The sequence below is a fragment of the Leptopilina boulardi genome, unplaced genomic scaffold, assembly GCF_019393585.1.
Source record: "Leptopilina boulardi isolate dan_hultmark-lab unplaced genomic scaffold, ZJU_Lbou_2.1 LbouV2_325, whole genome shotgun sequence".
NCBI lineage: Eukaryota > Metazoa > Arthropoda > Insecta > Hymenoptera > Figitidae > Leptopilina > Leptopilina boulardi.
The window spans coordinates 2,144,884-2,159,621 of record NW_026137891.1 but is presented as its reverse complement, the minus strand read 5'-3'; the positions used below and the strand labels follow the sequence as shown (position 1 = coordinate 2,159,621).

The 14,738-nt window shown below is 27.8% G+C and overlaps 1 protein-coding gene across 2 annotated transcripts; it reads right to left on the bottom strand.

Moving 5' to 3' along the window:
• Positions 1-270: 270 nt before the first annotated feature.
• LOC127284494 (chromodomain-helicase-DNA-binding protein 1) lies at positions 271-14,260 on the bottom strand. 2 transcript variants are annotated; one of them, XM_051309940.1, is made up of 16 exons: positions 14,009-14,260; positions 11,342-11,457; positions 9,522-9,827; positions 8,418-8,600; positions 8,188-8,354; positions 7,486-8,122; positions 7,201-7,408; positions 6,693-6,970; positions 4,813-6,615; positions 4,499-4,736; positions 3,708-3,827; positions 3,408-3,635; positions 3,016-3,339; positions 2,444-2,946; positions 2,260-2,370; positions 271-2,188 (listed from the first exon to the last, which is right to left on the bottom strand). In XM_051309940.1, exons 1-16 carry the CDS (start codon positions 14,012-14,014, stop codon positions 1,957-1,959), a joined length of 5,460 nt encoding a protein of 1,819 aa, XP_051165897.1. In that variant the 5' UTR covers positions 14,015-14,260; the 3' UTR covers positions 271-1,956. The 2 variants fall into 2 exon arrangements, with proteins under 2 accessions (XP_051165897.1, XP_051165898.1); XM_051309941.1 differs by lacking the exon at positions 9,522-9,827 and having other exon boundaries at positions 14,009-14,259.
• Between the last annotated feature and the right edge of the window lie 478 nt (positions 14,261-14,738).

Below are 14,738 nucleotides of genomic sequence, written 5' to 3'. Positions count from 1 at the left end.
TTTTTTTTTTTTTTTAAACGAATTTGTATCTTGTCGTCAGTTTGGAAATACTATAATGTATGTAAGAAATAAAATTATTTTTCCTTCTCAAAAAAAAAAAAGATGTTTTTGTATTCAAATATTTACTAAAACCTAATCACTGAAAAAAATCCATTTTTCCTAACTTTATATTTACGTACCAATTTAAGTGAATATTAATAATTACTTTTATCTCTCTTTGAAGGATACTTTCAGTGTTATATTGTGTATTTAAAAAAAGTAAAATTTACCTTATTCTGATGTTATTAATAATCAATCTTTTATTCGCTTATATACAGTATTTTTTCACTTCAGTAGTTTTTTTTTTTTGTTTTTTTTTATTGATTTCTAATCCGCTAGCGGTAATAAATTATAAACAGTTCACTATATTCAGGCAATCATTTCCCATTTCAACATTCGTGTCTAAATTTAGCCACTCAATTTGACAATTTCGCATAATTTTCCCATATTCGCTCTCAGCGACTATTTTCGCAGTATGCATTCTTATATTCTTTTTTATGTATCATTATTTGTAAATTTTCATGATTCCGATAAATTTGCACGTATTCAATGCATAAACCATTATTTACATCAATGCATGCACCCTCAAAAGTTTTTTTTTTTTTTTTTTAGCAAATTTCACGATCAATGAGAAAAAATTAATTATAATTTCTGTGTATTAAAAATAATCTACAAAATAGTAATTTTCTTCAGATAAAAAAAAAAAATATCTAATAAACAAAGTATTTACGTCGTTTTACATTGACAAAGAAGAAGAAAAATATAATGATACTGACATAAATTATTTTCTTTTTTTTTTTTTTACAATACCAAGATAGTACACATTCATTCGTTCGTTCTCTCTCTTTCTCTCCTTTTTGATAAATATAAAGTAGATATTTAATAGCTTTTTTTTATACAGAAAAAATACGCCGTGTGATGAAGTTTCAAAAAGCCGTGTACGAGTATAAAACATATTTATCTTCTTTCTTAATAAAACACACTCACTTTCTTTTTAATAATAAAAAAAAGTAATTCGAGTGCGTTTAATTAATATTATATATATTTTTTTTAAACGTAAAAGCTTCACTTTCAAAATCGTAGAATATTTGTGAGCAGATTCAATTGTCCAAAAGAAGAAGTACATTGTCGAGAAAATCACAATTAAAAAAAAAAAGAAAAAAAAAAAAAAACCTCCGCAATTTAAGTTTCTCTGTAATCTTATAAAAACAAAGAGTACAAAAAAATTATTTATCTCTTTGATCTCAGTTATGAATAATCTATTTACAAATAATCTAAACTAATGGATGTTTCATTCGATTAATAAAAAAAAATCGTTAATCGCACGTGAAATTGGAGTTTAAACAGGTTTTCATTTCTTTTAAGTCAAGTTGAAATAAATAAGTCAATCGATAGGACATTTACTAACATGTGTCAACAGTTTTACAAAATGAAAAAGAAAAAAAATATATATATATCACATATAAATTATTACAAGTGCATACTGAAAATGCAATGTGAACTGTATGCACTTTTATTATTTTCACTAATTAAAAGCAATTATTTTATCCAAGTCAATAACAATCTCGTAAAATGTCATTTTTTTTTTATTTTTTTATCGAAAATAATTGTAAATATCAACACAATTGGACCTAAAAGATGATTCTAATTTCTACTAAAAAAGATGAATATACTGCTGATACGTTGTTCTTTTTTTTTCTGTTAGATTGTCCAATGCACCTATCGTTAAATTGATTGAAATTCATTTTCCAATCAATTTCTGTCTGATTATAATAACGCACTTTTTTTTTTAAACAGCAGGCGATGGTGCAATTTGAATTAAACTGGGCATGATTTTTTTTTAAGACTTGACAATATGATTAATAAATTCATAACCGCTTGATCATATTATTGAGGGACGGTGACAAGAATAGTGCACTAGGAATTGGCATTCGGCGGTGGTGGCCTTCGATCGTAGTCTCTTCTGTTTGGCCTCCAATCACCCTGGTAACCATCGTTGGGGTAATTTCTACCGCCTCTAAAATGATTTTGTTGCATATCAGGAGGTGGATAACCACCACCACCACCTCCACCGCCTCCGCCACCATAACCACCTGATCCACCATATCCAACATAAGGAGGTGGTCCCGATTGATATCGATAGTAATCGCTAAAAATTAATAAAAATATTTTATTTTAATCTAAATTTTCTGCAAAAAAAAAAAAAAAGAATATACTTACTTTCTCTTGTCATTCATGTGCATTCGATCACGATCTCGATCTCTATCACGATGATATCCACCTCCCATGCGTCCGTAATTATCGAATCTTTCTCGTTTATGATCTCCAAACCTAGAAGAGACATTTTTATTCTATTTCTTTTTTTTCAACAAATTTATAATCAAAATAATCGACAAAAACTAACCTATTATCTCGATGATCTCGTCCATCTCTTGGCATCCAATGTTCGTCTTCTCGACTTCCACTGTAGTGACCACCCATTCCATAACCACCACTATCTCTTCTAATTCTTTCGTCCTTTCCTGAACTTAAACGATCCATATTTCTAGAATCATTGTGACCTCGATCTCTATCACGATCTCGATCTCTGTCACGATCCCTCTTCATTTCTTTGTGCTTCATTGGTTCTTTTAATTCCTTATGCCTTGTCATTTCTCCAATACTGTTTGTTGTACTTGGCGTTGAATTTGACGTCGATGTAACGGGCGTTATTGTTATACCACCAATTGTTACCGACGAAGTACTACTGATACTGCTCAATGATGTGTTTGTAATTAAATGTTTCTTAACTGGAAAAGTATTTGTATTCTCCTCGGCTTCCTCAATTCTTCTTTTAACTGGACGAGAATCTTTTGCATTATCCGCTGGACTTTTCGTTGAGTGCTTCTCAGCTTTCTCTTCCGATTTCTAAAAAAAAAAAAATAAAATAAAATACATTTAGAAATAATTAAAATAAATTTTATTTTCAATTAATACCTTCGTAGGGGTTGCTTCATCCTTTTTCTCAGGAGTTGAAGTCATACTTGTACTTCCATCTCCTTTTTTAATTGCATGTTTGTAAAGTTTATAAAGTTTCTTAGCATCGAACTCGGTGAATTTAGAAACAAAATACCAAAGATTACTCCTCCATTCTTTCACCTGTTCAGGATCTTTATATTCCTGAAGACAGGTATTTATTTGATTGCCAATTTGTACAAGACAATTTCTCGTGTGAGCCAATTGATCTGATTCACTTAATGATTGATCAGGCTTGTCTAGTGCTTTCAATGCTTTCTTAACGGGTCGCATTTTCTCCTTACACTAAAACGAAAAATTTAAATGATTAAAAAAAATTACTTAAGCGATTAATAAATAATTTACAAACTTACCTCATTAAAGATAGATGGATCCAAATCTCCCAAAACATCAAGTGCTCTTGGTTCATTATTTGCTGTAAAATGCATTGGCCCTACAGGTTGTTTATTCTTTTTATTCTTCTTACTTTCTTTTTTCTCTTTTTTAACTTTCTTCTCCTTCTTCTTTTCGTCAGCGACTGTTTCGGATTCTTCTTTACTTTCTTTTTTCACCACTACTTCATCGTCTTTCTTTTGTAAAACCTATCAACAATTTTTTATTTTAATTTCAAATTTTACATTTAATTTATTATTATACAATATAAATAATAATACCTTTTCAATCTTTGGTTTTGGTTTTTTATTTTCATCCCCGGAACTGTCATTTTCTTCAACAATTTCCTTTGTTATTGCTTTTGTAACATCTTTAGTTTTTCTCGGTTTTCTTGTTCTCGTCTATAAATTATTATTCAAAAATTATGTACAATGTGATCATAGAAATTAAATTAATATTATTATTATTATTATTAGTCTCAACACTGACTAAAACAAACACTAAGTGAATTAATGTGCGTGATAATTTTTAATTTCTACTATGGATTACAATTTTATATTTTAATATATTATTTCTTCCAAATTTAAAATTCAGAAATAAATTTTTAAAAAAATGGAAATATACCATTATTTAACACATAAATAACTGAACAAAATAAAACAACAACATATTCTTATACTTACATAACAATATTGATCAATAAGACTAGATTATTTATATTATAAAATGTAATAATATAAAGAATACTATTTTGCTTTTATAATTTGATAAAGAATCAAAAAAAGAAAATTCAAATCTAATTTGAATTATAGATTCAGTATTAAATTATAAAAAAAGGATGAAAAAAAACAAACAAATAAACAAAGTGGAGTACGAAAGGTGCGAGTGATGGGATAAGGCTACAGTTATTAGGATTTACCTTGGAAAGGGAATCGACTTGTGGGATCAGGACGTAACCCTGTTAAAATAATATAAATTATATATAAATTTAAATATTCAAATAATAAATTAAAATTAGAAAAAAAAAATATTTTCGATTTGAAAAAAGAAATTTTTTTTTGATAATTCTTACCACTCCTAATTTAAGTTCCATTTGTTTCTTTAAAACTTTTAAAAGATATTCCCCTCGTGTACTAATTCTTTTCCATTGTAATTTATTGCTGCCATTTCCTTGTAATTTTTCATTTAATTTTAAACTTGGATCAGCTTTAATTGCCTCCCAAGATCCCATTCCATGTTGATAAATACCACGCAATAATCTTGAATCATCTTCCGTTGTCCATTCACAATCGAAATTTGCTGGTTTTACTCTGTAATATTATTAATTGATTTTAATTCTTATTATATTAATGTGAGAGAAAAAAAGGAAAAAAAAAATTTACGTACTTGACATCTAAATGCCAATTTGCACGATGCTCAGCATCAGATGGTAGTGCTTGATCAAGTGGTTCAAGTTCTTTAACAGCTGCCGATAATGATTTTGCATTAACCATAACACCGCCCATCTTAAAAGTGGGTCTTCTTCCACGTTTACGAGCAGCTCCTTTATCATCATCACCACCACCACCACCTGTTTTATTTTCCTTCGTCGGTACACTACTTTCATATTCCGATAAACATGTTTCACTCCTTGAACGCAATTGTTCAGACAAAAATCGTAATTCAGGAAGTGGTTTCTCTTGCAATTCAGCGTCAGCTGCAATATCATCTAACCTTTTCAATGGTGCTGGGAATTTTTTATAACTTTTGATAAATCTTCTAATTTCCACATCGGTGAAACTCTTGATATTCTCACGTGGTGTCACTCGTGGTCTACCTCTTTTCTTCGGTCTATCATCATCACTTCCATCACCCTCACTACCTGAATCATCGCCCTCATCACTCTCCTCATCATCATCTGGCTTTTTTCTCTTACGTCCTCTACCTTCGCCTTGATTAATTTGTTGCAATGTCTTACGACTTCTTGGCGGTAAATAAAGATCCTCCATTTCCTTCGATTTTTCCTCCTCTTCAACTTTCATTCGAAAATTCTCAGGAATAATTTCCGCCCAATCTTTACTATCGTCCTCATTCTCATTCACTTGTGTCACCGGTTCTGTTTCTTCTTCAAAAGCAGCAAAACTTGCAACTTTAAATGCCGACAACAATTCATCACCAACTGTCGTTGGTGCCTCATCCCTTGTCTCGGCTCTTCGCAATATTTCATCAATGTCACACGTTGGCTCCTCATCACCATCCTCTTCATCCTTAAACAATTCTTCAGCGCCAAACTTTAAAATTGCACTAAGATCCTCTTTATTAAATGGATTATTATTCGAACCACCGCTCTTTTTATCCAAAACAGTTCGTCCCGTTGTATCCATCCGTTGAATGACAAGATGATCGAGAACCATTTTTTGTTTCGCTCGTTCAACAATTTCTTCCTCAACTGAATTTTTCGTTACCAATCTATAAATATTCACTTGATTCTTTTGACCAATACGATGTGCTCTCGCTTGTGCTTGTAAATCATTTTGTGGATTCCAATCGGAATCAAAAATAATAACCGTATCGGCAGTTGCTAAATTAATACCCAAACCGCCTGCACGCGTTGAAAGAAGAAAACAAAAATCCGTTGAACCCTCAGCGTTAAAATGATCAAGAGCCTGTTTTCTCAATTCACCTTTAATACTTCCATCTAATCGTTGAAATGGAAAATGTCTTTTTTGCAAATATTCACCAAGAATATCTAAAAGTCTAACCATTTGACTGAATATCAATACACGATGACCGGTTTCACGTAAACGAACCAATAATTTATCAAGAAGTACAAGTTTTCCCGAACCGCGTATCAATTGTTGAAGATAATCCTCATTTGCATCTCTATTTTCAATGTCATTTGGTTTTGTCAAAAATGCATGATTACAACATTTTTTTAATTCAATGACAATATTTAAAAATGTCGTTGTCGAACCCCTATTACCTTTTCTTAATGCATTATAATTTTTTGTCAATATCCATTTATAATATTGTTTCTGTAATGATGTCATTTCAACTCGTAAAATTTGTTCAACCTTAGCTGGTAAGGATTTTTCAACATCCTTTTTAACACGACGTAAAATAAATGGTTCGAGTTGTTTATGAAGTTTTGAATAACCTTTTTGTGCCGCATTATCGTGCTCTTTTTCAAATTCCTCCCACGATACAAATCTATAAGAAAAAAAAAAAACAATTTTTTATTTTATAGAACAATTATTACAAAAACAAAAATTGATAAAATTACATACTTATTGGGCATAATAAAATGTAGCAATGCCCATAATTCTTTGAGACTATTTTGTAAAGGTGTGCCTGTGATTAAAAGACGATGATTTGTATTAAATTCAGTGAGTGCTTTGTACAAAAGAGAATCATCATTTTTTAAGCGATGAGCTTCATCGACCAAAAGTACAGCCCAATTGACTGCGCCTAAAAACATTTTATCCTTAAGAACTATCTCATATGTTGTGAGAATAGCATTAAACTTTATTTTCTTTGTACTGTAACACCATTCGTATTCCCTGATCTGAAAATTAAAACAATTTTTTATTTTGGAAATTTTTAAAAATTCTATTTTTTAATTTTAATTTCACTCTAATCTTAATGTCTCGTTTAATTTAAAAAAAAAAAATCTGTGATGAAGATACTAACTATGAATAGATGAAAAATGTACCAACTGAGATTATATTAAATAATTAAATTATTGGGACATTTTATTCGAGTGACAAAAATCGAAAAATCTCGAGAGAAACTTACAACATTCCGAGATGTAATATCACCGAGGTATGTAACAAAGTTTAATTCAGGTGCCCATTGAGTCATTTCTCGTTGCCACGATGTCATCGTTGACAATGGGACAACTAACAAAAATGGTCCATAAAGTTGATGTGTATGAAATAGATAATATAAAAAGCAAATTGTTTGTATAGTTTTTCCAAGACCCATTTCGTCAGCAAGAATTACACTGTAAAAAAAAAAACGAAACAAAAATTTGAATATTATTTCTTATAATAATTCTTTTTTAAAACAAAAATAAAATACCTGTTTTCTTTACACCAGGAATGAATCATCCAATTGAGACCATTCATTTGATAATCTCTCAAAACTAATTCTTTTCCTTTACCCATATATTCGGGTTGTTCTTTAACTTGATGAAACTTTGGCCTTGATTTCAATACTTTACAATGTTTACTGGGAGTTTTTTGTGAATCCTCTCTATCTCTGAAATCTTGAATTTTTTCCGGCCACCTTTTAACAATAAGTGCACCATCCTCCCATGTTGCATCAGCGTATGGTAAACTTTCCCATTTACAATAATAATCAGGATGAATTGAATCAGGTTTTTCAAATTCGGCAATTATTCTTTCAACATTATAATAACTTTTCAATAAATCTTGTTGAAGTTCAAGTTGACATTCATAATAATCAATATCTTCGGGTCCCGCATATTCCCTCCAATATTTAATTTCACGTTCTTTCTTTACAAAATTCTCCAATTTTTTTAATCCTTTTACTTTCTGGGCTTTTAGAGAATCATCCGATTCCCATGTACTATGAATATAAGACCATCCTTTCCATTTTATTAAATATTGTACTTCAGTTTCTTCGCCTTCCAAATTTGTTGGATTTGGATCACCATTTTCTTCAACAGCATAAACTGTTGTTATATTGCCTGTAACTATTTGCGAAAGTTATTTTTTTAAACCAATAAATTTATATGTAAAAAAGAATTATTTAACAAACCTCCTTTTTTGCCAATTCTCTGTCCCAAAATGCGTTCAATTGTTTCTGCATTATCGGGCTCAGCTGGTACTTCAGTCTCATCTTGTTCCACAAGATCCTCGCTGTCAGTTCTTTCCTCGCTTTGCTCTTTATAACTAACAGCAGCTCCCGTTCTTCTTGTGACTTGTCTGTAGAAAAAATGAAATCATTTAATTTATCATAATCAAATTAAGATTCGTTTAGAATTTTACCTTCTATGATCATCACTATCATAAGAAGATTCTGAAGAATCAGAAAGTTGTTTTTTACGCGCTCGTGCTTTCTCTTTGGCTTTTTGAGCAGCTTGCCGATTTATCGATTTACTTGGTGGTGGTTTTTTACGTTCAACTTCCGACTCTGATTCTGAACTATCAGAATTCCATGTACTATGTGAACTAGAAGAAGAAGAATAACTAATCTCAGCTGTGCAAAATTCAAGTTCTTTTTATTTCATTCAATTTTCGGATTAGCGAGATAAAATTAAATAATTCATTTAATTCAATTTTATCTTGCTAATCCATTTTTTTACTGGAAAAATTAAAAATATTCTTTAAAAAAAAATATATATTATTATTTAAAAAAGTGTATTGTTTTATAATTGTTATAAATTAGTGACACATTAAACAAATCGTGAATAAAAAAAAGCATAATATTTTTTAAAAAAAACCACACAAACTAAAAATAGAACCTTCATGTATTTGGATTATGCCCAGAAAAATGAAAATTAGTAATTATTTTCAGTTTTTAGATTTTTTGCCAATTTTCAAAAAATAATTTTTTATTAAATTTCTAATTTTGACCATTGACAAATATTTTTTTGTCTGCTTGTAATTTTAAAAATAAATTTACTGTTAATCTATTTTTACTTCAAGACAAAAATGATAAATCTTGTCAGATTTTTTTTTTTTATTTTTGAATGCATTCAAATTATTAATTTTTTTTCCTGGGCAAAAAAAGTGCTGTGGCTTACAAAAAAAAAATGGTTGAATTTAAATTTAAAGCTTACACACTGTTTAATGACAAAGCTTTTAAAATCTGCAAGCGCCAAAAATATACATGTATATATATAATAAAGTGCAAATATAAATTATTTAAAATAATAATTTGTTTATAATATACAATTAACAATTAGAAGGAACAATCACTTTGTAATTACTCACTTTATTTAAAATTTTCTAAATTATTAATTTTTTGATATTAAATTATTATTAATTGAAACAATATTGAAAAATACATCAATTAGAAAAATGAATTAATAAATAATAATAATTAAATAAAAAAAAAAATTGTTCCTCCAAATTAATATAAATACTTACCTTTTTTTCTTAATTTTCTTGCGACCATCGCTGTCGCTTTCACGTTGTGTCGTGAGCCTGTCGGGCTCTTTCCTCGACCGATTGGACCTTCTGATGCCATAAATATCAGGATTCTCGTCCCATTCACGACTAGAATCGCTTTTGTGTCTATGTTTTGTTTCAGTGCTGTTATTCGTTCGTTTGCTCTGATAATTATCATTTTGTGCAGGTGCATCAGACTTTTCAGATTTCTCAGACTTTTCGGATTTATCAGATTTATCTGATTCAGAACCTGACGCTGAACCGGAACACGAGGAGCTAGATTCACTGCACGAGCAGTCAAATTATTTTAACTTTTTATATTATAATATATTATTTAACAAAATGTTTAACAGTAAATTCAATAATATATATTCCTAGTAAATAAATTTTGTGTAATTTTCTAAAAAAAAAAAAAAGAAAATTATTAAATTAATTTATTAAAAATAATCAATGAAAATAAAAATTTGGAATTTTTGTTTTGTACTTTTTTTTCAATAACTGATAAAATAAATAAAAAGTCGAAGAAACTGTGTAAGATAATTATCATGAATTTTGTGAGAAAGGCAGAAAATCTCCATAACCCCAGAGGTAATTTATTGCAAAAGGACAAAGGCTCATTAAAAAAAAAAATAATAATAATATAGCAAACATAAAAACAAATACAAAACTATGTGTGTATGCAAGTTAAAAATTAAAAAAAAATTAGCAATTTTTTATCAAATTAGTTAGATATTAAAAAATCAAATGTTAATGTTTTGAAAAAGCTCGAAAAAAATAATTGTCTATACTAATTTTGTTGAACCAAATTAATTATTTACATTATTTTTACCTCGTTAATATAATTACAGTTTTTACATTAATCTAATTTTGTTTGTTAGTAAACACCCTGTTAATTCAAAATAATATTTTTGATAAAAAGCAAAAAAATTTTCTAATAAAATAACCATTTTTAAAATGGAGAATTAATATTTTCAAAAAGACCTTTCAAATTCTATTGAAATCTTATTAATATATGTAAATATTTTACTTTATTTAACATTATAGTGCGAATTTGAACATCATCAGTGGTTTCAACATAACCTTACATGAAACATAATTTTTTTTAATTTACCAATTTGTTTTTTTTTTAAATTTTGTCATTTAATTATTATTATATAAATTCAAAAATTGTAAATCAAACATTTTTATAACTCTGTCAAATTAAAATAAGGAATTATTTGCATATTACGTGATATCTATAGGAGAGGTAAGGGGGAGGGTCAATAAAGTTATATCATATTTTTCAATGTAACGTCATATAATTAAAAAAAGTAACAACAAAAAGGAAAAGGGTTAAAAGTTTTCTAAAATGTTTTATCACATAATATGTAAACAACCTTTAAAGTCTAGTTAAAAAAATTTTCAGTGTTTTAATTCTCAATCTTTTCAACATATAAACATAACCTCAAATTAAGACACGCTTTTTTTTTAATAGCACGCAATAAAATGTAATCATTTTTTTTATTTAAAAAAAAATGCTTTATTTTTATTTTTAAAAATTAATAAAAATACTTTAATGTGAAATTCAAATAAAATCGCAAAATTTAAAATAGTAAATTATTTTTAAAAATATTTTTACAATTTATAATTCATTTACTTTTAAAATTGCAATTATAAGAAATTTAAAATTATTATTTTTTCAGCTAATGTAATGATTTTATATTTAGCAATATTTTCTATTTTGTATTGCATTGTTAAATATTCTGGCTCTTCTATGTTATAAATGAAAAGAAATTTTATTTCAATCATTAAATACCCACCTATCAGATCCTGAACCGGAACCAGACGATTTACTTCCGGAGGAACTGCTGTCACTTTTACTTTCATTGTCAGAATCTGATCCAGATTCCTTACCAGATTCTGATTCTAATGTTTTCTGAAATTAATTTTAAAAAAAATTTTCGGCTTACAGTATATAAATGATTTAATAAGAATTCATAGCCTCGGTGTTGTTTGGAATCTCTCTCTCTGCATTTCTTTTATATAGAAAAATATTTAAATTTTATTTTTGTAGGATAAACTAAAACATTTTTTATACATTTTTAAAAAAATATATATATTCTTGTTATTGTTCTAAGAATATTTCAATATAGAATTGAATAACTATTGCTATAGATTTAATATGATTTCAACGAAAACTGATTTTTTCTCATTTTCTCCGCCATTTCAGTGTTGTTAACGTCCATTTTGTGATACTGCATTCAAACAAATCGTCGATTTAAAAAGGGCCTCCAATAAAGATTTCAAACATTTTTATATTATTTACTATTGGATTTTGAGAAAACTAAGGATTCAGGTTTCTGAATAATTCTCTAAAACATTCTTCTGTAAAATATATCCTTTATTTATTTCTTCAAATCTCAAATTATTACAGATGTACAATATTTTGTACACATTGTAGTATAAAATAATTTTAGAAAGAGCAAAAAATATCAGTATTGTTCTGTTTTAATTGCTCTTAAATAATAGTAAAAAAAAAAAAAAAATTCGTTATTCTCGTGACAAAAAATATCTACAAAATAATATAAACTTGAAGTTTCAGTTGAAAAGAACTCCCAAGAAAATAGGATTAAAATAAATGTAAATTACACAAAAATATTTTAAATTTTACTTCAAGCTGTTTATATAAATTAATTCGTATTTTATCAAAGATTTTAATTATCTTTAATCTATTATTTTATTTTTACTTGAAAAATTGTAGGAAAATAATTATTAACCCAAACAGAAAATTTATTTCCCTTGAAGTATAAAATTTCAGTAAAGAAAAAAATTATTTCCTCATCTGTTTAGTAATAGAATTCTAAAAACTATTTACAGAATCAACAAAAAAAAGAGTTAAATTTGTTTAAAACTTATTTTACTAGGAAATTTAAAAATTATTTTCTGAAGTACTGTTTAAAATATTTTTAACCAAGATTATTCATTAAAATAAAATTTTTTCATTGTAAACAATATTTATTTGCTCACATTGCAACTGTTTACTCAATACTCATAGAAATTTTCTAAATAATTTTAACCCAATTCTTAATTTTATAATGGTAAAAAGTTATTATTTTTCTTCTATGAAAAAATAAAAATTTAATTAAATATATTCATATTTGAAACATATTTTTATTATGTTAAAATTTCTCTAAAAAAATATTAGCAACACAAAAAATAACATTTAAAATTTATACAGAATTTTAAAAAAACATTATTTAAAAAAAACAAATGACTTATATAAAAAAAAATTAAAATTATTTTTGGCTTAAAATAAAATTTTGAATTTGTCATTTGAATAAAAAATTTTTTTAGAATAAATTTTTCATTATAATTCATATAAAACTTAAAAAAAAATAAGCCAACTAACCTCAAAAATAATGATTTTATTGGAATTTGAAAAATTGTCAAAACAAATTCTTGTTTCAAAAAAAAAAAAAAAAAAACTCATCATAATAAAATTAAAACTTGTTCCAAAAATTTAAAAAAAATTCTTAAACCTTTGTTTATGTATTCCCACGAAGAAAAACAGCTGATTAATATAATAAACAGACCATTTGCTGACGATTTTTAGAGATGAATTTTTCATTTTTATGGTATAAATGCCCATGAAATAATATCGAAAAACTCATAGAATATTGAAAATTTTCGAAGGATTTACCATAAATTTGATGCCCCTAAAATTTCAAAAGGTTCATTAACATTTCTCAGTGAATTTACATAAAAAATTTGACAGAAATAGTCCTGAAATATCATGTAAAACTCCAAAATAAAATGTCAAAAGTCTCTGGTAAGTCTGAAAAAATGTTTATTGAAATTTTGAGGAATGTTAGAGGCATTTTTGGAAATAATTATTAAAATAAAGTATCTAAAAGACTGGTAAAGAGATTAATAACAACTCTAAGATGACAATAACACCTGTCAGTATGAACTTTAGGTTCAATTTGCAAAAATGGGTCTAACTTAAAAATTCAAATAAGTTCAAGCATGGGGCGAGGAAAAACCCAGAGGATCGTTTTCCGGAAAAATTGGAGTGGAACAAATGTTCTAATTTGAAAAAAAACACGTGTTTGACAGAAATTTAAACAAACTTGTAGGTTAAATGGACATGAAAACTTAGTAAAATTAAGTAAAATAGCAATGCAAGATGGTCAAGTACCTGGCCTCAAAAAGACCTTGAGGCTACGCCCTACACGTAGAAATCAGTTAAAAATCATTATAATAATTATTTTCGTGTTTATAAACAATTTTCATTTGGCAGAGTGTGTAAACGCTTGATAGCAATGCGATTTTCTCTTTATTCCAAACAAACACCGAGGCAAGATTACGTAAATCTTTTTCGCCATTTATTCGCCGGGGTTTAAATTGACAATAAAAATAAATAATCATTATCAAAAAACCACGAGAATGACTCCAAAATTAAACAAATTCAAAACCCGTACACTCACCTGCATCGTCTTGTCTACGCGTCGCACAATGATTCTAAGCGAACATTCACAGCGAACGAAATCGCACAGTTTTCAAAATAATAAAAACCGGAAACACACGCGCTTACGATATTACACTAAAATTGATACTTAAGATCGCCACATTGTAAAAAAATTACAGATTTCACACGTTCTATATGGTCGCAAACCTCAGCTTGGCCGCCATTTTGTGAACTCGACTCGTCCGTTCCTTCGCCTTCACCGCTGCCCAACCCTCCTCCCACCCCCCCTCAAACCATAACCATGTCATAAAGGGGAATGAGGGGAAACGGCAAGCGCCCCCTTCCTCTTGTTTCGAAATAAAACAAAAATCACGAAATTTATTCATTTTACCTATGAAAATCATGTTTTTTTTTATTTCTACAAGAATAATATAACGAAATACACGAAAATAATTGCTATATTCTCCGATTGAATTTAAGAAATTTAGTTGTTCGAAAAACGATTCACGAGATAATTTAGTGCGCAGGCGCAATGATTACAGACGCAAATACTACCCAGAATGCATCGCGGTACATTCGTTTTTCGATTTCCTCTTATGTGCGCAATTAACGAGTTGCGCCGTTAATAGAAATTCTTCTTTTTTTTAATTAAAACAATTTTTTCAATTGTTTTTTTTTCTATTTTTAATAATTTAAAATTATTTCCATACGATATTTAGCAATAAAATGAAAAAAAAAACGCGAAAAAC